This window comes from Oryx dammah, unplaced genomic scaffold, assembly GCF_014754425.2.
Source record: "Oryx dammah isolate SB20612 unplaced genomic scaffold, SCBI_Odam_1.1 HiC_scaffold_2, whole genome shotgun sequence".
Taxonomy (NCBI): Eukaryota; Metazoa; Chordata; class Mammalia; order Artiodactyla; family Bovidae; genus Oryx; species Oryx dammah.
The window spans coordinates 156674159-156693490 of record NW_024070186.1 but is presented as its reverse complement, the minus strand read 5'-3'; the positions used below and the strand labels follow the sequence as shown (position 1 = coordinate 156693490).

General features: G+C 39.1%; 1 protein-coding gene and 1 pseudogene across 1 annotated transcript; one reads left to right on the top strand and one right to left on the bottom strand.

Moving 5' to 3' along the window:
• LOC120882208 overlaps positions 1-19332 on the bottom strand; it is a 933819-nt pseudogene that overhangs the window by 502908 nt on the left and 411579 nt on the right.
• Positions 1791-2717, top strand: LOC120854650 (olfactory receptor 140-like). The gene has a single exon (XM_040228860.1). It carries the CDS (start codon positions 1791-1793, stop codon positions 2715-2717), a length of 927 nt encoding a protein of 308 aa, XP_040084794.1.

The following is a 19332-nucleotide window of genomic DNA, read 5'->3' as shown; positions in this document are numbered from 1 at the left end:
CAACTCATCCTCTGTCATCCCTTTCTACTCCTGCCCTCAATCTTTCCCAGCATCAGGGTCTTTCAAATGAGTCAGCTCTTCACATCAAGTGGCCAAAGTATTGGAGTTTCACTTTCAATATCAGTCCTTCCAGTGAACACCCAGGTCTGATCTCCTTTAGAATGGACTGGTTGGATCTCCTTGCAATCCAAGGGACTCTCAAGAGTCTTTTCCAACACCACAGGTCAAAAACATCAATTCTTCAGCGCTCAACTTTATAGTCCAGTTCTCACATTCATACATGACTACTGGAAAAACCATAGCCTTCACTAGATGGACCTTTGTTGGCAAAGTAATGTCTCTGCTTTTTAATATACTGTCTAGGTTGGTCATAACTTTCCTTCCAAGGAGTAAATGTCTTTTAATTTCATGGCTGCAGTCACCATCTGCAGTGATTTTGGAGCCCCAAAAAATAAAGTGTGACACCGTTTCCACTGTTTCCCCATCTATTTGCCATGAAGTGATGGGACCAGATGCCATGATCCTAGTTTCTGAATATTGAACTTTACACCAACTTTTTCACTCTCCAGCAGGAAAAAAAAAAGAGCACTTGACATCCTTCTAGGTTTATCATCAGGGGAAACAGTCATAATTTCCCCATGCATGTTAGTCTTTCAGTCATGTCCCACTCTTTATAGCCCCATGACTATAGACCACCAGGCTCTTTCTGTCCATGGGGTTCTCCAGGCAAGAATACTAGAGGGGGTTGCCATTTTCTCCTCTAGGGGATCCTTCTGACCAAGGGACTGAACCCAGGTCTTCTGTATTTCAGGCAGATCCTTTACCAGGTGAGCCACCAAGGAAGCCCTACTTGCCCATGGTGAATGGCAACTTAGCAAACATTTGCTCATCACCTAATAGGTTTCAGGCACTGAAGCCATAGTAGCAGATTCTATGGTAAGAGCCCCAAGTGGTGCTACTGATGAAGAACCCTCCTGCCAGTTCAGGAGACATAAGAGATATGGGTTCAGTCCCTGAGTTGGGAAGATCTCCTGGAGAAGGGCATGTCAACCCATTCTAGTATTCTTGCCTGGAGAATCCCATGGACAGAGGAACCTGGCGAGCTATAGTCCATAGAGTCACAAAGAGTTAGACACAACAGAAGTGAGTTAGCATGCAGATGTGCATGGTAAGAGTGGAAACAGAGCTGAAAAGCTTTGTGTTCTGAATGGTTCCAAGCATAGTGTGTCATCAGTGACATATGTATTTCCCTATGTTCCCTACTTGTGATAGATACTAGTTGATGGTATATTTCTTTCCACAGTTAGAGGTGACGGTTCAAATGTAAATTCACATGGAATAGAAAATAACTCATATGTGTGTAGCACTTCTCAACTTACAAGATACATCTGAGGATTGTAATTTGTAAGTTGATGGACAGAGAGAAGGGCTCATGAGGCACTGAGATGACTTTGCAGAATCGCTTTGAGCTGAAATAATAGAAGAATCTAGATATCATGTAGACAGAACACTTATTTCTCAATACATTACACACCAAACATTGCTTTATGGGTGTTTAACAGGTGACAGGCGCTAGGTGTCTGTAGAGATGGAAATCATATTGGAAAAAATTTTAAAAAGGCTTGAAACAAGAACTGAGACAAAAGTGGCAAGGACATGCTCCACAGTAAAATAATCATTCTTTCTTTGTTGTAAGAAATTCAGATCAAATTTCTTTCATGGTTAATGGATATCATTTTTTTTTACTTATTTGTAGATAATTCAGGACATAGGAAGGTATTACTTCCTAAATGGATGTCCTCACACCTCCAAACAACATGACTGAGTTTGTTCTCTTGGGACTCACACAGAATCCACACTTGCAGAAAATGCTCTTCATTGTCTTTTTGCTCATCTTCCTATTTACTGTGTTGGCCAACCTGCTCATTGTCATAACCATCTCCCTCAGCCCCACACTTTCAGCTCCGATATACTTCTTTCTCACTCACTTGTCCTTCATAGATGGCATCTTCACCTCTGTCACAACCCCCAAACTGATAAGTGACCTGCTGTACCAGAGGAGAACCATCTCCTGGAGTGGCTGCCTGATTCAGATCTTTCTGGAACACATAATGGGAGGTTTGGAGATCACCCTTCTCATTTCCATGTCCTATGACCGCTACGTAGCCATCTGCAAGCCTCTGCACTACATGACCATCATGAGACAGGGGCTCTGCCAGCTCCTGGTGGTGGTGACCTGGATTGGGGGCATCCTGCATGCCACCGTGCAGATTGTTTTCATTGTCAACTTGACCTTCTGTGGTCCCAACGTCATTGATCACTTCATGTGTGATTTCTTCTCCCTGTTGGAACTCGCCTGCAGTGACACCTACAAGCTGGGCATCATGGTGGCAGCTAACACTGCAGGAATGTGCTTAGTGTTTTTTATCATGCTCCTCGTCTCCTACACAGTCATCCTGCACTCTCTGAAATCCCATGGCTCTGAAGCACGACGCAAAGCCCTCTATACATGTGGCTCCCATTTCACGGTAGTGGTGCTCTTTTTTGGTCCCTGTATATTCACCTATATGCGTCCTGTGGTCACCTACCCTGTGGACAAATTTGTGGCTATGTTCTTTGCAATCCTCAGTCCCATGTTAAATCCCATCATTTACACAGTGAGAAACACAGAGGTGAAAAATGCCATCAGGAGTTTGTTGAAGAGGAGAGTGACTTAGGTTGTTCATGCTGGCAAGAAAGTGATTGTTTATATACATTCAGAGGGCTATACTTGTTGTAAAGTGTGAAAGAAAAGTAAGAAATTTTGTAGATCATTAAAAGAGAGAGAGAGAGAGATCCAGGAACTAACACGTTGATTTTTTTAATCTTGGCTGGAGAAGGCAATGACACCCCACTCCAGTACTCTTGCCTGGAAAATCCCATGGACGGAGGAGCCTGGTGGGCTGCAGTCCACGGGGTCGCAAAGAGTCGGACATGACTGAGTGACTTCACTTTCACTTTTCACTTTCGTGCATTGGAGAAGGAAATGGCAACCCACTCCAGTGTTCTTGCCTGGAGAATCCCAGGGTTGGCAGAGCCTGGTGGGCTGCCGTTTATGGGGTCGCACAGAGTCGGACATGACTGATGCGACTTAGCAGTAGCAGTAGCAGTAATAGTAGCAGCACGTATTATTCTAAGCATATTGATATTTTAATGTACACTGCCAAAGTTTCAGTGTTCATAGGTTCAGAATGGGCAATGAAAAGAACATTAAAACCAGTTTGATGATTGTAGAGTAAGAAGTTTTTCTCCAGTCTTACTGCTGCTTTTTCAGATTTCCCATATATGTTACTTTGATGAAATTGGCTTTTCCATAGGACCTTAATCTCATTTTCCCCCCATTTTTACTTACCCCGTGGTAAAGCAAACATTGGATAGAAATATTGGGTAAATGCATGGTGAAGAGGGAGTTGAATGAGGGAATAATAGCTAATTTTTCCCCTGAACTATGGATTTATCAAAAGCAAAATGAGTGTCACTGACAAAAGAAGGAAAGAATATTTTACAATCTATCTCTAATTCTCTTTTTAATAGAGAAGATAAAGCAGAAACTTTGAAATTACTCTTTATTTGCTGTTTTTTTCTTAAATATCACTATGGCTCACATTTTTTATTGAATATAAAAAAAAACATTTTCATTTTCATACCAAGACTTGAGGAACCATTTGAAATAAGAGTAAACATCTCTTGCAAATCTCAACAGAAAAGCATATGGTCAATTTCCAAACCCGTTGCTCTGTAGATCTGATTCATATAAGTACATTATGTGAACCCTTTATTATCTACCAGGCACATTCACTTCAGTTGATTTATCCACAGCCAAAACTGGTAGTTTCATTATCATTGTTCCCAATTTACAGAGAAGCAAATTGAAGCCAAAACAGGTTTACTGATTTACTTGCCTCACATCACACATGCTTCCCCCATAAAGTGTGTCCAGAACCTATAACACTAGAATGAAGTTCCCTTACAAACTTTCTTTTTTTTAATATAAATTTATTTGTTTTAATTGGAGATTAATTACTTTACAATATTTTATTGGTTTTGCCATACATCAACATGAATCCATCACAGGTATACTCATGTTCCCCATCCTGAATCCCCTTTCCTCCTCCCTCCCTGTACCATCCCTCTGGCTTGTCCCAGTGCACCAGCCCCAAGCATCCAGTATCATGCATTGAACCTGGATTGGCAATTCATTTCATATATGATATTATACCTGTTTCAATGCCATTCTCCTAAATCATCCCACCCTTGCCCTCTCCCACAGAGTCCAAAAAACTGTTCTATACATCTGTGTCTCTTTTGCTGTCTCGCATACAGGGTTAGCATTACCATCTTTCTAAATTCCATATATTTGCGTTAGTATACTGTATTGGTGTTTTTCTTTCTGGCTTATTTCACTCTGTATAATAGGCTCCAGTTTCATCCACCTCATTAGAACTGATTCAAATGAATTCTTTTTAATGGCTGAGTAATACTCCATTGTGTTATATACCACAGCTTTCTTATCCATTCATCTGCTGATGGACATCTAGGTTGTTTCCATGTCCTGGCTATTATAAACAGTGCTGCAATGAACATTGGAGTACACATGTCTCTTTCAATTCTGGTTCCCTCGGTGTGTATGCCCAGCAGTGGGATTTCTGGGTCATAAGGTAGTTCTATTTGCAATTTTTTAAGGAATCTCCATACTGTTCTCCATAGTGGCTGTACTAGTTTGCATTACCACCAACAGTGTAAGAGGGTTCCCTTTTTTCCACACCCTTCTAGCATTTATAGCTTGTAGATTTGTATCACAGCCATTCTGAGTGGCGTGAAATGGTACCTCATTGTGGTTTTGATTTGCATTTCTCTGATGATGAGTGATGTTGAGCATCTTTTCATGTGTTTGTTAGCAATCTGGATTAAAGACAATCTCTTTAACAAGTGGCTCTGGGAAAACTGGTCAACCACTTGTAAAAGAATAAAACTAGAACACTTTCTAACACCATACACAAAAATAAAGTCAAAATGAATTAAAGATCTAAACATAAGACAGAAACTATAAAACTCCTAGAGGACAACATAGGCAAAACACTCTCCGACATAAATTGCAGCAGGATCCTCTATGACCCACCTCCCAGAATATTGTAAATAAAAGCAAAAATAAACAAATGGGACCTAATTTAACTTAAAAGCTTCTGCACAACAAAGGAAACTATAAGCAAGGTGAAAAGACAGCCTTCAGAATGGGAGAAAATAATAGCACATGAGGCAACTGACAAACAACTAATCTCAAAAATATATAAGCAACTCATGCAGCTCAATTCCAGAAAAATAAATGACCAAATCAAAAAAAAAATGGGCCAAAGAAATAAACAGACATTTCTCCAAAGAAGACATACAGATGCCTTACAAACTTTCAACCTAGGTAGGTCTTCTAACTCAATTTCTTTCAAATGAGTTGTCTGTGGTATGTTTTTTTCATGTAGATAAAATTATCTGTGATCTTAATGATTTACCTCTTTTGTGACGATGGTGTTAATATGTTGTAGCTTTGTCTCACGTGTTATGATTACTTCAGCAATACAAGTTTATTTATTTTTTGAAAGTTCAAGTTATACCACTTCACTTTTACAAAGAAACATTAGTATGGTAATAGTAATCTAAAATGAAAAAGAATCTCAAATAGAATATATATATATATATAATACATATAGATATGTATATTTATAAATAAATCACCTTCCTGTGCACTTGAAGCTAACCCAACATTTCAAATTAACTGTGCTTCAATTAAAAAAGAATACTTAAAACCTCACCAACATTTGTATGATTATGGAGTCTTGTGTGTTGGCTTTTGTAAAAACAAAAATTCCATTTTTTAAATTAGTATAATCAAATATTAATGTTGTTCTTCATAAAAACCAAGTGCTTAAAGTTAACTTCAGAAAACTAGGAATACCTGTAATGCTCCTCTATATACATGGCGAACACCAGGTCATCCTACATTATTAATAACTATAAATCTAAACTTCTCTGACTGCAACACAGAAACCCATGTTACTTAGCACAGATGTCACTTTCTTAGAGTCAATGATGAACTGGAGCTATTTATTCCATAATTTGAACATACAGTAATGCTTGAGCATGGTACTGGGGTAATGGTATTTAGTAAATTGTGCACAATTATCTCAAATTCATAGGAAACAGCACTTTTTCTCACAATGTCTAGGCCTGGAAGATGATAGAATCAGCATTTAATCTATTAAAATGGTCGTTTGAAATTTCTTGTGAGAAATGAACCTTTCAGCAAATCAAGACTAAATGATATCTGGTTTATTATGATGAGGAGATAAGAAGAAATGAGACTAATCCAAGAGCAGTGAATAGAAAAGTCTTGAATAAATGTTGTTTCTACTCTAAGACCAAAGGGAAGATTTGAAGATGGAAATAAGACCAATGATTGTGTTTTAGGGGGCTATATCAGAGGCTCAATGGAGGAATTAGAAAATTAATGCTGCATGAATTAAAAATTTTCAACAGAAAACTTGGAAGGTGTCAGAACTGAAGAAGGATGTGTAGGCTGTATGGAATCTCAGTGGGTGAAGTTTTGCTGGTTGTAAGTTTAAATCTCCTCTAGAAATTCCTTTTCACTCATTCCTGATAATATCTCCTGAGGAGCAACTGCCATGCGACTACTTTTGATTCATTAATATATATATATATATATAGGGCATTGTATGTTTCTCCTAAAAAGTTAATGAGACAGAATGTCTGGATCTGGTGTATAAGGATACTTTGTTTTAATATGGAATTTTTATTTGGTGAAAATTTTAGGAGGCATTAAGTGAGTGAAGTGAGTTCACTATTGTTGAAGGCCAACTATGAGGCATACATTTTTTATAGGTTCTTTACAAACTTAAACTCTCTTATTGTAGGGACAGGTATTAGTTGATTGAGTTCCACTCCATTGTATACAAGAGGGAAATGAAACTCAATAAAGTTAAGCAAGAATATGAAGTCTCTTAGAGTTGAATTTCTGTATTCACCTCACTTCACAGAACTCCTCCTGTCATGACATGAAATCGTCAAAACACGGATCTGACCACTGGCCACATTGTCAAGACCGTCATTGAGGCATTACTCTCTTTTGGCAGGGGAGGGGGGTGTGGGGATTTAGTTTATCTTTCTTATTCTCTCTGCTGACCTTCATTTACCAGGCTACTTACACTCTCTTGACCCCTTGGTCTTGCTGGTGTTCATGCTCAGTCACTAAGGAGTGACCCCTCCAGTATCAAGGAAAAGTCATCTGATGATCTATTTTCTGCAGATATATTACCTTCATGGGCATCATAAAAATGGACTCAATAAATGGAATTCAAATGTATGAGTTTCAAAGGAAGTGCCACTTGGGTGAAAGAGATGCTTAGTTGAAAACAAGCAGCTCAGTCATTGAGGAGATTGACATTCTGTTTGAGCATGAGATTAGCACTTTGAATAGTTAAGTAAGTACTATGTCCATAGAGCTTTTCACATTGCTATGCCATAGTGTTAACATGTATTACTGGCAGGAAAAAAAAAAAAAGGCTTCATGAGAAATTCAGTTTTGGAAATTTTGACTTTTTTAGTTTATCTCCACATAATTGTTCTGATTATTCAATGAGACAGAGAGCTATGGGACCTGGGTATACATGATAAAGATCAAGGGTTATTTTTATGTGGAAATAAGATTCCAGGGGAATAGATGGATAATAATAATGTAAAATAAGCAGAGTGACAATATATAGCCTTGATGTACTACCTTTCCTGTTTGGAAACAGTCTGTTATTCCATGTCCAGTTTTAACTGTTGCTTCCTGACCTGCATATAGGTTTCTCAAGAGGCAGGTCAGGTGGTCTGGTATTTCATCTCTTTCAGAATTTTCCACAGTTTATTGTGATCCACACAGTCAAAGGATTTGGCATAGTCAACAAAGCAGAAATAGATGTTTTTCTGGAACTCTCTTGCTTTTTGGATGATCCAGTGGATGTTGGCAATTTGATCTCTGATTCCTCTGCCTTTTCTAAAACCAGCTTGAACATCTGGAAGTTCACGGTTCACATATTGCTGAAGCCTGGCTTGAACAATTTTGAGCATTACTTTACTAGCGTGTGAGATGAGTGCAATTGTGTGGTAGTTTGAGCATTCTTTGACATTGCCTTTCTTTGAGATTGGAATGAAAACTGATCTTTTCCAGTCCTGTGGTCACTGCTGAGTTTTCAAAAATGCTGGCATGTTGAGTGCAGCACTTTCACAGCATCATCTTTCAGGATTTGAAATAGCTCCACTGGAATTTGATCACCTCCATTAGCTTTGTTTGTAGTGATGCTTTCTTTTCTTTTTTTAAAATTTTTATTTTTACTATATTTTACTTTATAATGCTGTATTGGTTTTGCCTTACATTGACATGAATCACCACAGGTGTACATGTGTTCCCAATTCTGAAAACCCCTCCCACCACCCACCCATATCATCTCTCTGGATCATCCCCGTGCACCAGCCCCAAGCATCCCGAATCACCAGTCTATGTTCGATGTAGTGATGCTTTCTAAGGCCCGCTTGACTTCACATTCCAGGATGTCTGGCTCTAGGTGAGTGATCACACCATCGTGATTATCTGGGTTGTGAATCTTTTTTGTACAGGAAAAATCATACTGGAATCAAGATTGCTGGGAGAAATATCAATAACCTCAGATATGCAGATGATACCACCCTTATGGCAGAAAGTGAAGAGGAACTAAAAAGCCTCTTGATGAAAGTCAAAGAGGAGAGTGAAAAAGTTGGCTTAAAGCTCACCATTCAGAAAACGAAGATCATGGCATCTGGTCCCATCACTTCATGGGAAATAGATGGGGAAACAGTGGAAACAGTGTCAGACTTTATTTTGGGGGGCTCCAAAATCACTGCAGATGGTGATTGCAGCCATGAAATTAAAAGACGCTTACTTCTTGGAAGGAAAGTTATGACCAGCCTAGATAGCATATTCCAAAGCAGAGACATTACTTTGCCAACAAAGGCCCGTCTGCTCAAGGCTATGGTTTGTCCAGTAGTCATGTATGGATGTGAGAGTGGGACTGTGAGTAAAACTGAGCACTGAAGAACTGATGCTTTTGAGCTGTTGTGCTGGAGAAGACTCTTGAGACTCCCTTGGACTGCAAGGAGATCCAACCAGTCCATTCTAAAGGAGCTCAGTCCTGGGTGTTCTTTGGAAGGAATGACACTGAAGCTGAAACTCCAGTAGTTTGACCACATCATGCGATGTGTTGACTCTGATGCTGGGAGGGACTGGGGACAGGAGGAGAAGGGGACGACAGGATGAGATGGCTGGATGGCATCACAGACTCGATGGACGTGAATCTGAGTGAATTCCGGGAGTTGGTGATGAACAGGGAGGCTGGTGTGCTGCAATTCATGAGGTCACAAAGAGTTGGACATGGCTGAGTGACTGAACTGAACTGAATAATGTAAAAATAAATGAAAAATATAATATTGTTAGTAACAGGTAAGATGAAAAATACTTTTGAAGAGTGTGATAAGGTAAGACTAGCTGGATATAGATCTGTGTAGTTGTTTGCAGCACAGCAAGAGTTTCGGTTTTCTGAGTTTAAATAAACACATTATGCCCCTTTCTTTTATTTATTTATTGATTTTTTTCTAATGTGTATTTTAAATGTAGGCACTATCTCTTACCACAAGATGAAAATAATTTCTTTTGGGGTGAATATTTCTTACTGTTTTTATAAATAATGCACAGATACCCATAAATGCATACATAGATAGTATATTTGTGGTATTGCTATTTTAAATGAGGAGGTAGTTAAGAGAATAGAATTTCAAAGAAAGGAAATTTAAGGGACAACAGTGAAAAAAAATTGGAGAATACTGTCTTAACTTGTGTCTAAACCTTTAGGTAAGACCATGGATTAACTTTAGAATGCTAGCAAAGCTCATCCAAACACAGAGGTTGGGACATCACCGGTGATGATTGTATTCAGTAAAACTGAACATCTGTCCTCAGACTTCCCTGTAGCATGTGTTCAGCTACATTAATGAAACAGCTTTAATCCATGAAGTGTGTTGTAAATGCAGGATACTGATTTTTATTTATTTTATTTACTATTAATGGTAGGAAAAGAATGGACTATAACCCTGAGCATTTCTAATCTGAAACATGTTTTTTGAGAATACTAATTGCTATGCAGGGAGAAAGAATTTAGTTCTTAGTTTTATGCTTGAGGAACATTTTAAAATCCTTTGCAACATCAACTCTCCTAAGGATAGATGTGACACAATGGTATTAACTGTCTTGAGAAATGTAAAGATCACCAGATTAGGAGACAGAAATATTTAACTCTGAAAAATAGGGAAGAAGGGATGCAGGGCTGGTGCTGACCATCTGCTGGGTGGGTCCCAAATTCGCTATGGGCTCAAGGTGTGTCCTAAGATAGCCAAGCCCGATGGCAGGTGGGTGGGCTGTGTCCTTGCCCAGCTAGCTGCTTGGTCTGGGGTTTTTAAAGACTGATGCCACCTAGGTGGTGATTGGGACTGGGTTCCACCACTGAAACGCTAGGTGAGGATTACAATACAATGCTTGTCAGCACCATGTTCTTGTCATGGGATAGCTGGCTAAAATGTTTGTTACTAGTATTTATGTTTCAAGGTGAATTGTAATTTTTTTCCCACCTCTCTGGGAGGCTCTGCCCAATATCGGCAAGCTGTCTGATTCAGGTTCCTCTGAGTTCTATTTCTTCTTGGACTGTATGTGATTTTGTGTGTGGCCTGTAAGAAATATTTGTTTTCTACAGGCCTTTGGTTCTCTGAAAAAGAATCCTCATTGTCTTTCAAAGTCCTACAATTTAGGGGGTGTTTAGTCTTCCCCTGTGGCACAGATGGTAAAGAATGTACCTGCAATACAGGAGACCCAGATTTGATCCCTGGGTCAGGAAGCTCCCCTGGAGAAGGAAATAGCCACCCACTCCAGTATTCTTGCCTGAAGAATCCCAGAGACAGAGGAGCCTAGTGGGCTGCCATCTATGGGGTCGCACAGAGTTGGACATGACTGAAGCGACTTAGCAGCAGCAGCAGCAGCAGCAGCAGCAGCAGCAGCAGCAGTCTTCCAATGTGACACAGATGGTAAAGAATATGCCTGCAATACAGGAGACCTAGGTTTGATCCCTGGGTCAGGAAGCTCCCCTGGAGAAGGAAATGGCCACCCACTCCAGTATTCTTGCCTGGAGAATCCCATGGTCAGAGTAGCCTCGTGGGTTATGGTCAATGGGGTCACAAAGAGTTGGACACAACTGAGCAACTAACAGTTACATTTTTTTCACTTTCTAAGTGTAGGAACCCTGGGCTGAGTAGCACTATGTGGGGCTCAGATGCATACGCTTCTTTGGGAGAAGCTCTACAACTGAATTGCCTCCCTTAAGTGTGTTGCCTGCCTGAGGTATGAGACTTGACTCTACCCTGTATAACCAAGTCCTATTGGTCTTTGTGTTCTTCCTGCTTTATGCTTTTAGTAATAGAATACCTGCTAGCCTTCAGGTTGTTCTCATCAACAGTGGCTTCAAAAATAGTTGCAATTTTAGGGTTTCTATGGGAGGACAGGAATTCAGTGTCTTTCTATTCCACCATTACAGCCACTTCAACTTCTGTCTGTCTTGATGCCAGTGTCACATGCTTCAGATTACCATAATTTTATAGTATGTTTTAGAATGAACACCTGTGATTGTTTTGGTTATCTCGAGTCCCTTGACATATCACATGAATTTTAGGATGTATTTTTTTATTTTTGCCAACAAAATTTGGGGGAGTTTTCATAGAGATTGCATTGAATCTGTAGATCTTTAGGTCATCTTGATATCTTAATAATATGAAATATTCTAGTTCTTGAACATTTTTCCATCTATGTGTACCTTCTCTAACATCTTTTGGTGATGTTTTGGAGTTCTCAGTGTGCAAGGCTTTTGCATCCCTACTTATGTTTACTCAATTATTTTGTTCTTATCAAAGTTGCTATAAATGGAATTCTTTCTTAATTGTTTTCCTTCTTTGTATTATTTAATGAAGAAATTCAACGTCCTTTCATGGTAAAAATATTTCTTTTCATCAAATTTGGAGGAGAAAAAAAATACCTCAACATGTTAATATAATAATTAAGATTGTGCAAGATAGACGCACAGCCTCACATCATACTCAACATCGAAAGTTTGACAAGCTTTCCATTAAAATCAGGAACAAGACAAGAACTCACATTCTGACTACAACTTTGCAGTATAGTATTGGAATAAAAATTCTTGTTAAGTGTTTAGTGTTTTTACATATAAACCAGTTTATCTCTGAAATAAGATAATTTCACTTAATTACCTTTTACTCAATTTTACTGCTTGTAAGAGTGCTTCTAATGGAAGCCACTTTCTATCTTTTGGATCCCATCTGAAGCACAACTTTTAGGTTTGGCCATGATTGATTACATTGTTCATGGTAGAATGGATGCCTCTTACTTCTGTCACAGTACTCCATGTCTAGTCTTAGAAACACTGAAAAAGACATACTGATTAAAAAAAAAAAAAGCACAATGTGAGGGTTGCATGTGTTATTTGGAGCATAATGAGGACTTCAACCTGAAAGACAGCACCTCAGATAGCTGAGAAGCTGCTCCAAAGAGATTGGGAGGGAAGGTCATTATACATGTAATTTAGGTGAAGGGGAGTTCATGCAAATGAGCATGTATTTTTTGCAGAAGGTTTTTGCTAGTCACAAGGACCAGATCTCACCATGAAGGAACTTAGTGTTTTTCTAGATATGTGGAAAATTTGACTCATAAAATCAGCTCCTGAAAGTATCTAACCACCTGAAAACCTATTCTTGCCGGGAGCCAGCGTGAGGAACTCTGCCTATGGCAAAGGTCATGAGGAAGGAGGCTTTGGCATATGCAAAGGTGGGGTCGAGCCTCAGGAAACCCCGTGTTCCCGAGCATCTACCCCCAAAACCAGAGTCTGATTTATGCTCTCACCTACACTTCTGACTTTACAGGAGGCTCTCCCCCATCACCATTTCTCTCGGAGAAGGAGTTAACTTGCAGCTCCAGTTAATAAAAATTCCTGGGCATGACAAGAGTGTTTCAACTTATAAACTCCTCTGAAGGTTCTCTAGCCTACCTGAACAGGTTCGTCCGGCCACATGTGATTGTTTACAGCCTCCCAACTGTGAGAGGCACGAGATGCTTTAAAACTTTCTATATACAGATTCTTTTGAGAAGTTACAAAATTATTAGTATAGTATTAGTGGGTTGACCAGAAATTATATTGGTGAAGGGTTTTTCATTTGTTGAGCCAATATTTGCTGCTAAATCTCCATATTCCCTGCCCTTATAATGAATAAAACTAGCACATAGGAGAAATAAGTATTAACCTTTAAGATTAATCATGTTAAACCTTAGGCTAAGTAAATTCCTTTCCTGATTGTAACCCACTACACCTTCACCCTATAGGAATGCAACTTTATTTGGAGGGTGGCGCCTAGTTTAAGAAAAAAATCACCACTGGAAAAAATAAGTTTTCTGGTTGACTGACCATTATCAGAAAGGGCCATAAAATGTCAGCAGGCCTCATGGCCATAAGATGATGTAAAACCCATAAGACCTTTGCATACATTTATAGGAAGCAACTGATTTTGACAAGGGTCAGGTCGGCTGACTCCTGCATGACTCTGTATTCATCCCTATGTATAACAAAATGTATATAAGCAAACCTGAAAAATAAAGAAATGGGATCAGTTTGTGGATATACTGATTCCCCCATGTCATTCTTTCCCCTTCTGGCTGAATTTCCATCTGGTACGTGGGTACTCACCAAGCCTGATAATTTTGCCTGGGCTTCTAAGATCAGACTGGGGAGGCCTCAGTGTCTCCTCTCCTTCGGGAGAACGGAAAGATGCCTGTGGCCTACGTAGGTGGTGATTGGTATTCCACGTAAACCAAGATATTCAGCCTCTTTTTCTCCACTAATTTTTCTACTACACTATCCTTTTCTAATCTCTCTTTATACTTTTAATTAAATAAGTTTTTTTCCTAGGATGCCTACTCCGTCTCCCCTTTGAATTACCCTGGATCCACCGGGGCTGGACCCTGGCATATTCTCAGTTTTATCCTGAGAACAGAGGGCCTCACTCTCCACCCTGAACTCCCTTCAGAGTGTGTTGAGGGCAGCAGCATGTGATTTAACCCTTGTGGAGGTAAATGACAAGTGCTCACCACAAGTACCAATTTGTAGTTGATAAGACTGCAACTACTTTAAAATTAAGCTGTCTCCTTCTTTTTTTGTCAAATCTATTGTAATAATATAAAATCCCCGCAAGAGGAAATTTTTATATGATTTCACCCATTTATTAATTGCAATGACCTCACACATAGCATGGTGTGTGTGAGATTTAGTCAGTAAGTCGTGTCTGACAACTTGAGACCCCATGGAATCTAGACTGCCAGGCTCCTCTGTCCATAGGTTTTTCCAGGCTCTTTTCCCAGGGTATCTTTCCAACCCAGGGATAGAACCTGGGTCTCCTGCATTGCAGGCAAATTCTTTATCCACTGATCTACCAGGGAAGCCCCACCCATAGCATAGTTTATGTACTGAAATAGACACACTAAATTCAATTTAAAAATTGGTTACACATTTATATATCAATCTGAACTGATGGCAAATGTTTATATACTCAACCAAACACCAACACAGAATGAATTGAGTACTAAAGACAAAGGAAAAAAAAAGCTTCCCTAGTGGCTCAGATGGTAAAGAATCTGCCTGCAATGAGAGAGACCTGAGTTCGATTCCTGGATTGGGAAGATCCCCTGGAGGAGAGGATGGTAACCCACTCCAGTATTCTTGCCTGGAGAATCCCCATGTACAGAGGAACTTGGCAAGCAGCAGTCCATGGGGTCGCAAAGAGTCGGACATGACTGAGAGACTAAGCATGCAGACAAAAAGAAAGAAAACCTTGCTATGGCAAGTGGGAAAATACATACTAAATTATTCTCCAATGCAAAAAAAAAAAATGTTCAGGCTGATATTTTGCTGTCGATGTCAGTAATCTGAAAATGTAACCATTTTTTTTACCCTTGTCACATTTTTTAACTTCAATGTGTGATGTGGTTTGTAGTATCTTTACATACAGATTTATTTTTAAAATTTAGTTTAAAGTTTTAATTAAGAAAGAATCAGTCTTAAACATATTACAGTTGGTTCTATGACTTAATGTTAAATATTGTAAATAAATTTCCAGGGACCTTCAACTCTATTGGGAAAAAGATGATATCCTTTTAAGAACTGATATACATTTTTAAGTAGGTCTTTTGTGAGGCTTAAAGCAGACATGGAAGAAAGAGAGCACAAGAATATCTCTCAAAATCTCAAATCAACTTGTCTACCCCAACATGAGAGGATGAGAAGGACTAAAAAAATGAAGGATATTTTCTACTTTAAAGTTAGTAGGAGAAGAAATTACTTGAGATAAATTTCCCTTAGAAATGGCTGGTTTCTTAGTATGGAAACACAGGATTGGCTGGCCTTTCCAATAAATTGTCTTAACATGATAAGTATTTTTTTCCCCTTGTGCACTGTGGAATTTCTTTTTAATTATCTATAGTGTAAATAAAAACAGTTTTTGAATAATCAGAAAACTCTTCAGAGAAAATGCACAGATAGTTGAATGAAATAAAATACTTTTTTAAGTAGTAAGGCAGCTATCAGCTTCTAGATGAAAGAATTCCAAGATTTACGAATAACTTAAAAAGTCTTTCTTCAGACTGTGAACAAGCTTCCACAAGGTAAGACTAACTAATGTAAGTCAGTCTTCACAGTTGTATAACTTTGTTATTAATTAAGGAATTAAATTGTTATGAAAGAAAACAGATTCAAATTCTAGTTTTATTGCTGGGGTCCAGCCCTGGTGGATCCAGGGTAATTCGAAGTGGGGACGGGTGGTGAGGAAAAGCTTATTTATTTAGAAATATAAAGAGAGATTAGGAAAAAATAGTGTAGTAGGAAAATTTAGTGGAGAAAAGAGGCTGAATAACTTGGTTTATGTGGAGAACTAATAAAGTTCCAGACAAGGAAATTGCACCATCTACATTGGGCCACCGGCACTCGATTGAATAGTGGAGGGTGCCCTGCCTTGGTCTCCCTCTCTCATGGATCTTAGAAGCTGGGGCAAATAAGTAGACATGGCGAGCCTCCACTCTCCAGATGGGAATTCAGCCAGAAAATAGAGTAAAGAAGACACGGGGTAACCAGTCTTTCCAGTGACTGGCCCATACTCTATTGTTCAGAAAGGCCTTATATATTTTTGACTTTACATAGAGATCAATGGATAATACAAAATTATGCAGTGTCAACAGCCCTGACTCTTATTGAGACCAGGCTTTCTCTCTGCATACCTAGTTGTATACATAAGTCTCAGGTGATTTACATCATCTTCCGGCCAGAAGGCCAATTAACATTTTACAGCCCTTTTCTGATAAGGTTAACAGCGTTGTTCTCCCCAAAGTCTGGTGCCACTCTCAGAAAACACTAAATAAAGTTACATTCTTACATAGCAAGGATACAATATTTTATAACAAGAAAGTGGAGTACAGTGATTTATAACAAAGAGAAAATTATTAACTCAAAAGTCTAGTATTGCTAACATCAAAACTACTATATTCCTATTTCTGCATCCCAATTACATTGATTAATATCCTCCCAGGTGCCTAAAAGATAAAGGATATGGAGGCCTGGTGGCAAACATTAACTCAACAAACTCTTCACCAAACTAATTCTTAGCTCCAAAGGCTCTATATCTTTAAGATGTTTTAAGCTTCGTGCCTCTCACGATTGGGGGCTATAAACAATCCACAAATTGTAAAGTAAGGCAGACCGATCAGATAAGTTAGAAAGCCATCAAAGGGGTTTAAGCCAAGACATTCTTTTCATATGCAGGAGACTGTTAACTGGAGCCCTAAGTTAATACCTTTTAGAGGCAGAAGAGTGGAAAGCACAGTACAATAAGGCAGACAGACTCTGGTTTTTGGGGGTAGATGTTTAGGAAAACCCAGGGGGAACCCCTGAAGCCTGACTCGCCTTGCTCATCAAGCCTCTCCACATGACCTTGTCATGGGTGGGATCTCCCGTGCTGGCTCCTGGCATTTTATCACTTAAAAATTTGTGACCTTACTGAAATTAATGAGATGTTCTGAATCTTTGTTTCTTCAAATGGAAAATGGGGATCCCCATTCTTGTTACTGTGAATGTTAAAAGTGATACATTAAACCGTGAGTATATGACTGGAATCCACCGTAGCAGTTTTGAGCAATGCGGGGATATAACGGAACAAGAATTAAAGGAAACCTTTGGACTGCTTTAGGATAACAAGTTGTCAGAAGCCAGAATTTTCATGTACATACTTGGAGGAGGCTGCCAAAGGAACCAGGAAGGAAATGGGGTAGGGACGATCAAATCTATGATACATTTTGAAAGCAGAGACAACAAGCTTTGCTAAGGGTATGGATAAGTCATGGGAGATCAATAAATGAGTAAATAACACAGTGAGATTTCTTGTCTGAGCAGTGACATTGAACAAATGCAGTACCATTTAATGAGATGGGGAACACCTTTATACTGTGGAACATTTTAAATTATGTATCTAAATTGATGCCCAACTGCAGATGTCCAAAATTGGAGATGCTGCTGCTGCTGCTTCTGTCGCTTCAGTCGTGTCTGACTCTGTGTGACCCCATAGACAGCAGCCCACCAGGCTCCCCCATCCCTGGGAGTCTCCAGGCAAGAATACTGGAATGGGTTGCCACTTCCTTCCCCAGTGCATGAAAATGAAAAGTGAAAGTGAAGTCGCTCAGTCATGTCTGACGCTTAGCGAGCCCATGGACTGCAGCCCACCAGGCTCCTCCGTCCATGGGATTTTCCAGGCAAGAGTACTGGAGTGGGTTGCCATTGCCTTCTCTGAAAATTGGAGATATTGCATACAAAAATTTGAAAATTGTTATAGAAATGAGAACAACATTGGACTGCATCAGTATTTATTAGTCAGGAAATGGGAACATCGAACTAAAGATTTTCAGGAAGAAGTCTCAGTGAGTTCTGAGATAATCCAGGGCAGTGATCTTCTAAATTCATAGATTGATCTTTTTGCACTGAATATATAATTTAGTTTAAGTGGTTCTCAGGTATTACTGGCTTTCTTTGTGGCTCAGATGATAAAGAATCCTTCTGTTAGTGCAGGAAGTCTGGGTTTTTTTCTTGGGTTGGGAAGATGCCCTAGAGCAGGAAATGACAACCCACTCCAGTATTCTTTCCTGGGAAATTCATTGAACAGAGGAGCTTTGAGGCCTACAATTCATAAGGTTGCAAAGAGTTGGACTTGACTGAAGAGCTAACACATGCACACACACACACACACACACACACACAAACACACCCTTTGTGACTTTATAAATTGTGTAACCTTTTCATGGAATTCCTTTGCCATCTTTTCTTGTTCTATCAATTTTACTTTAAAACTCAACTAAAGTGTTGCTTATTTTTGGAAGACTTCTCTGATTCTGTCAACTTGCCTGCCTGAAATTATGTGACAAATTATGGGACACACTTTATCTGCATTTGAAATAAGCTTTAAATGACTTATTCTGAAATTTTCATTCATCATATCTGAAAATCAGTTCAGATATCATCTTCAAATACAATGCTTAGACTTAAAGATCTACCACCCTTGAAGGACATGATTTAAATAGGAAAAGGTTTACATATTACATTTTTGCCCAGACTGGACTTTTCCCTTTTGTTGATATGACCCAAGTTGTTTCTTAAGATTCTCTCTCAGAGGACAGGGTTTGATAACTCCTGTTGTACACAGTGATTATCCTGGTGGTATCCCTGGAGATAAAGAGTCTACCTCAAAATTATGATTAAGGTCCCAACGAATTTAATTAGACAGAAAGCACCCTTGGAGATGCACCCATTGAATGACTCAATCATACATTATGTAGTTAAATGTAGACAAAGTGTTCATGGTGCTTTGCACTTACCTCATAGAGTGTTGCAGCAGTAATCACATGACAGTTTCCTCCTGAATTGAAATAAAAATGTAAGAAAGTTTATATGTGAAAGTATTCTCTATCCTTTACAAACTCAAAGTTCAACAATGCTGTAAGAAGACAGGAAAGCAGAGCTGATTGAGACTCAAAATGTTGCAAAGGCTATTTCACTTTCACTGGTATAAGAA

Excerpts from the sequence above, each read along its gene's own strand:
- LOC120854650 (XM_040228860.1), top strand. The coding sequence starts at position 1,791 with ATGGATGTCCTCACACCTCCAAACAACATGACTGAGTTTGTTCTCTTG.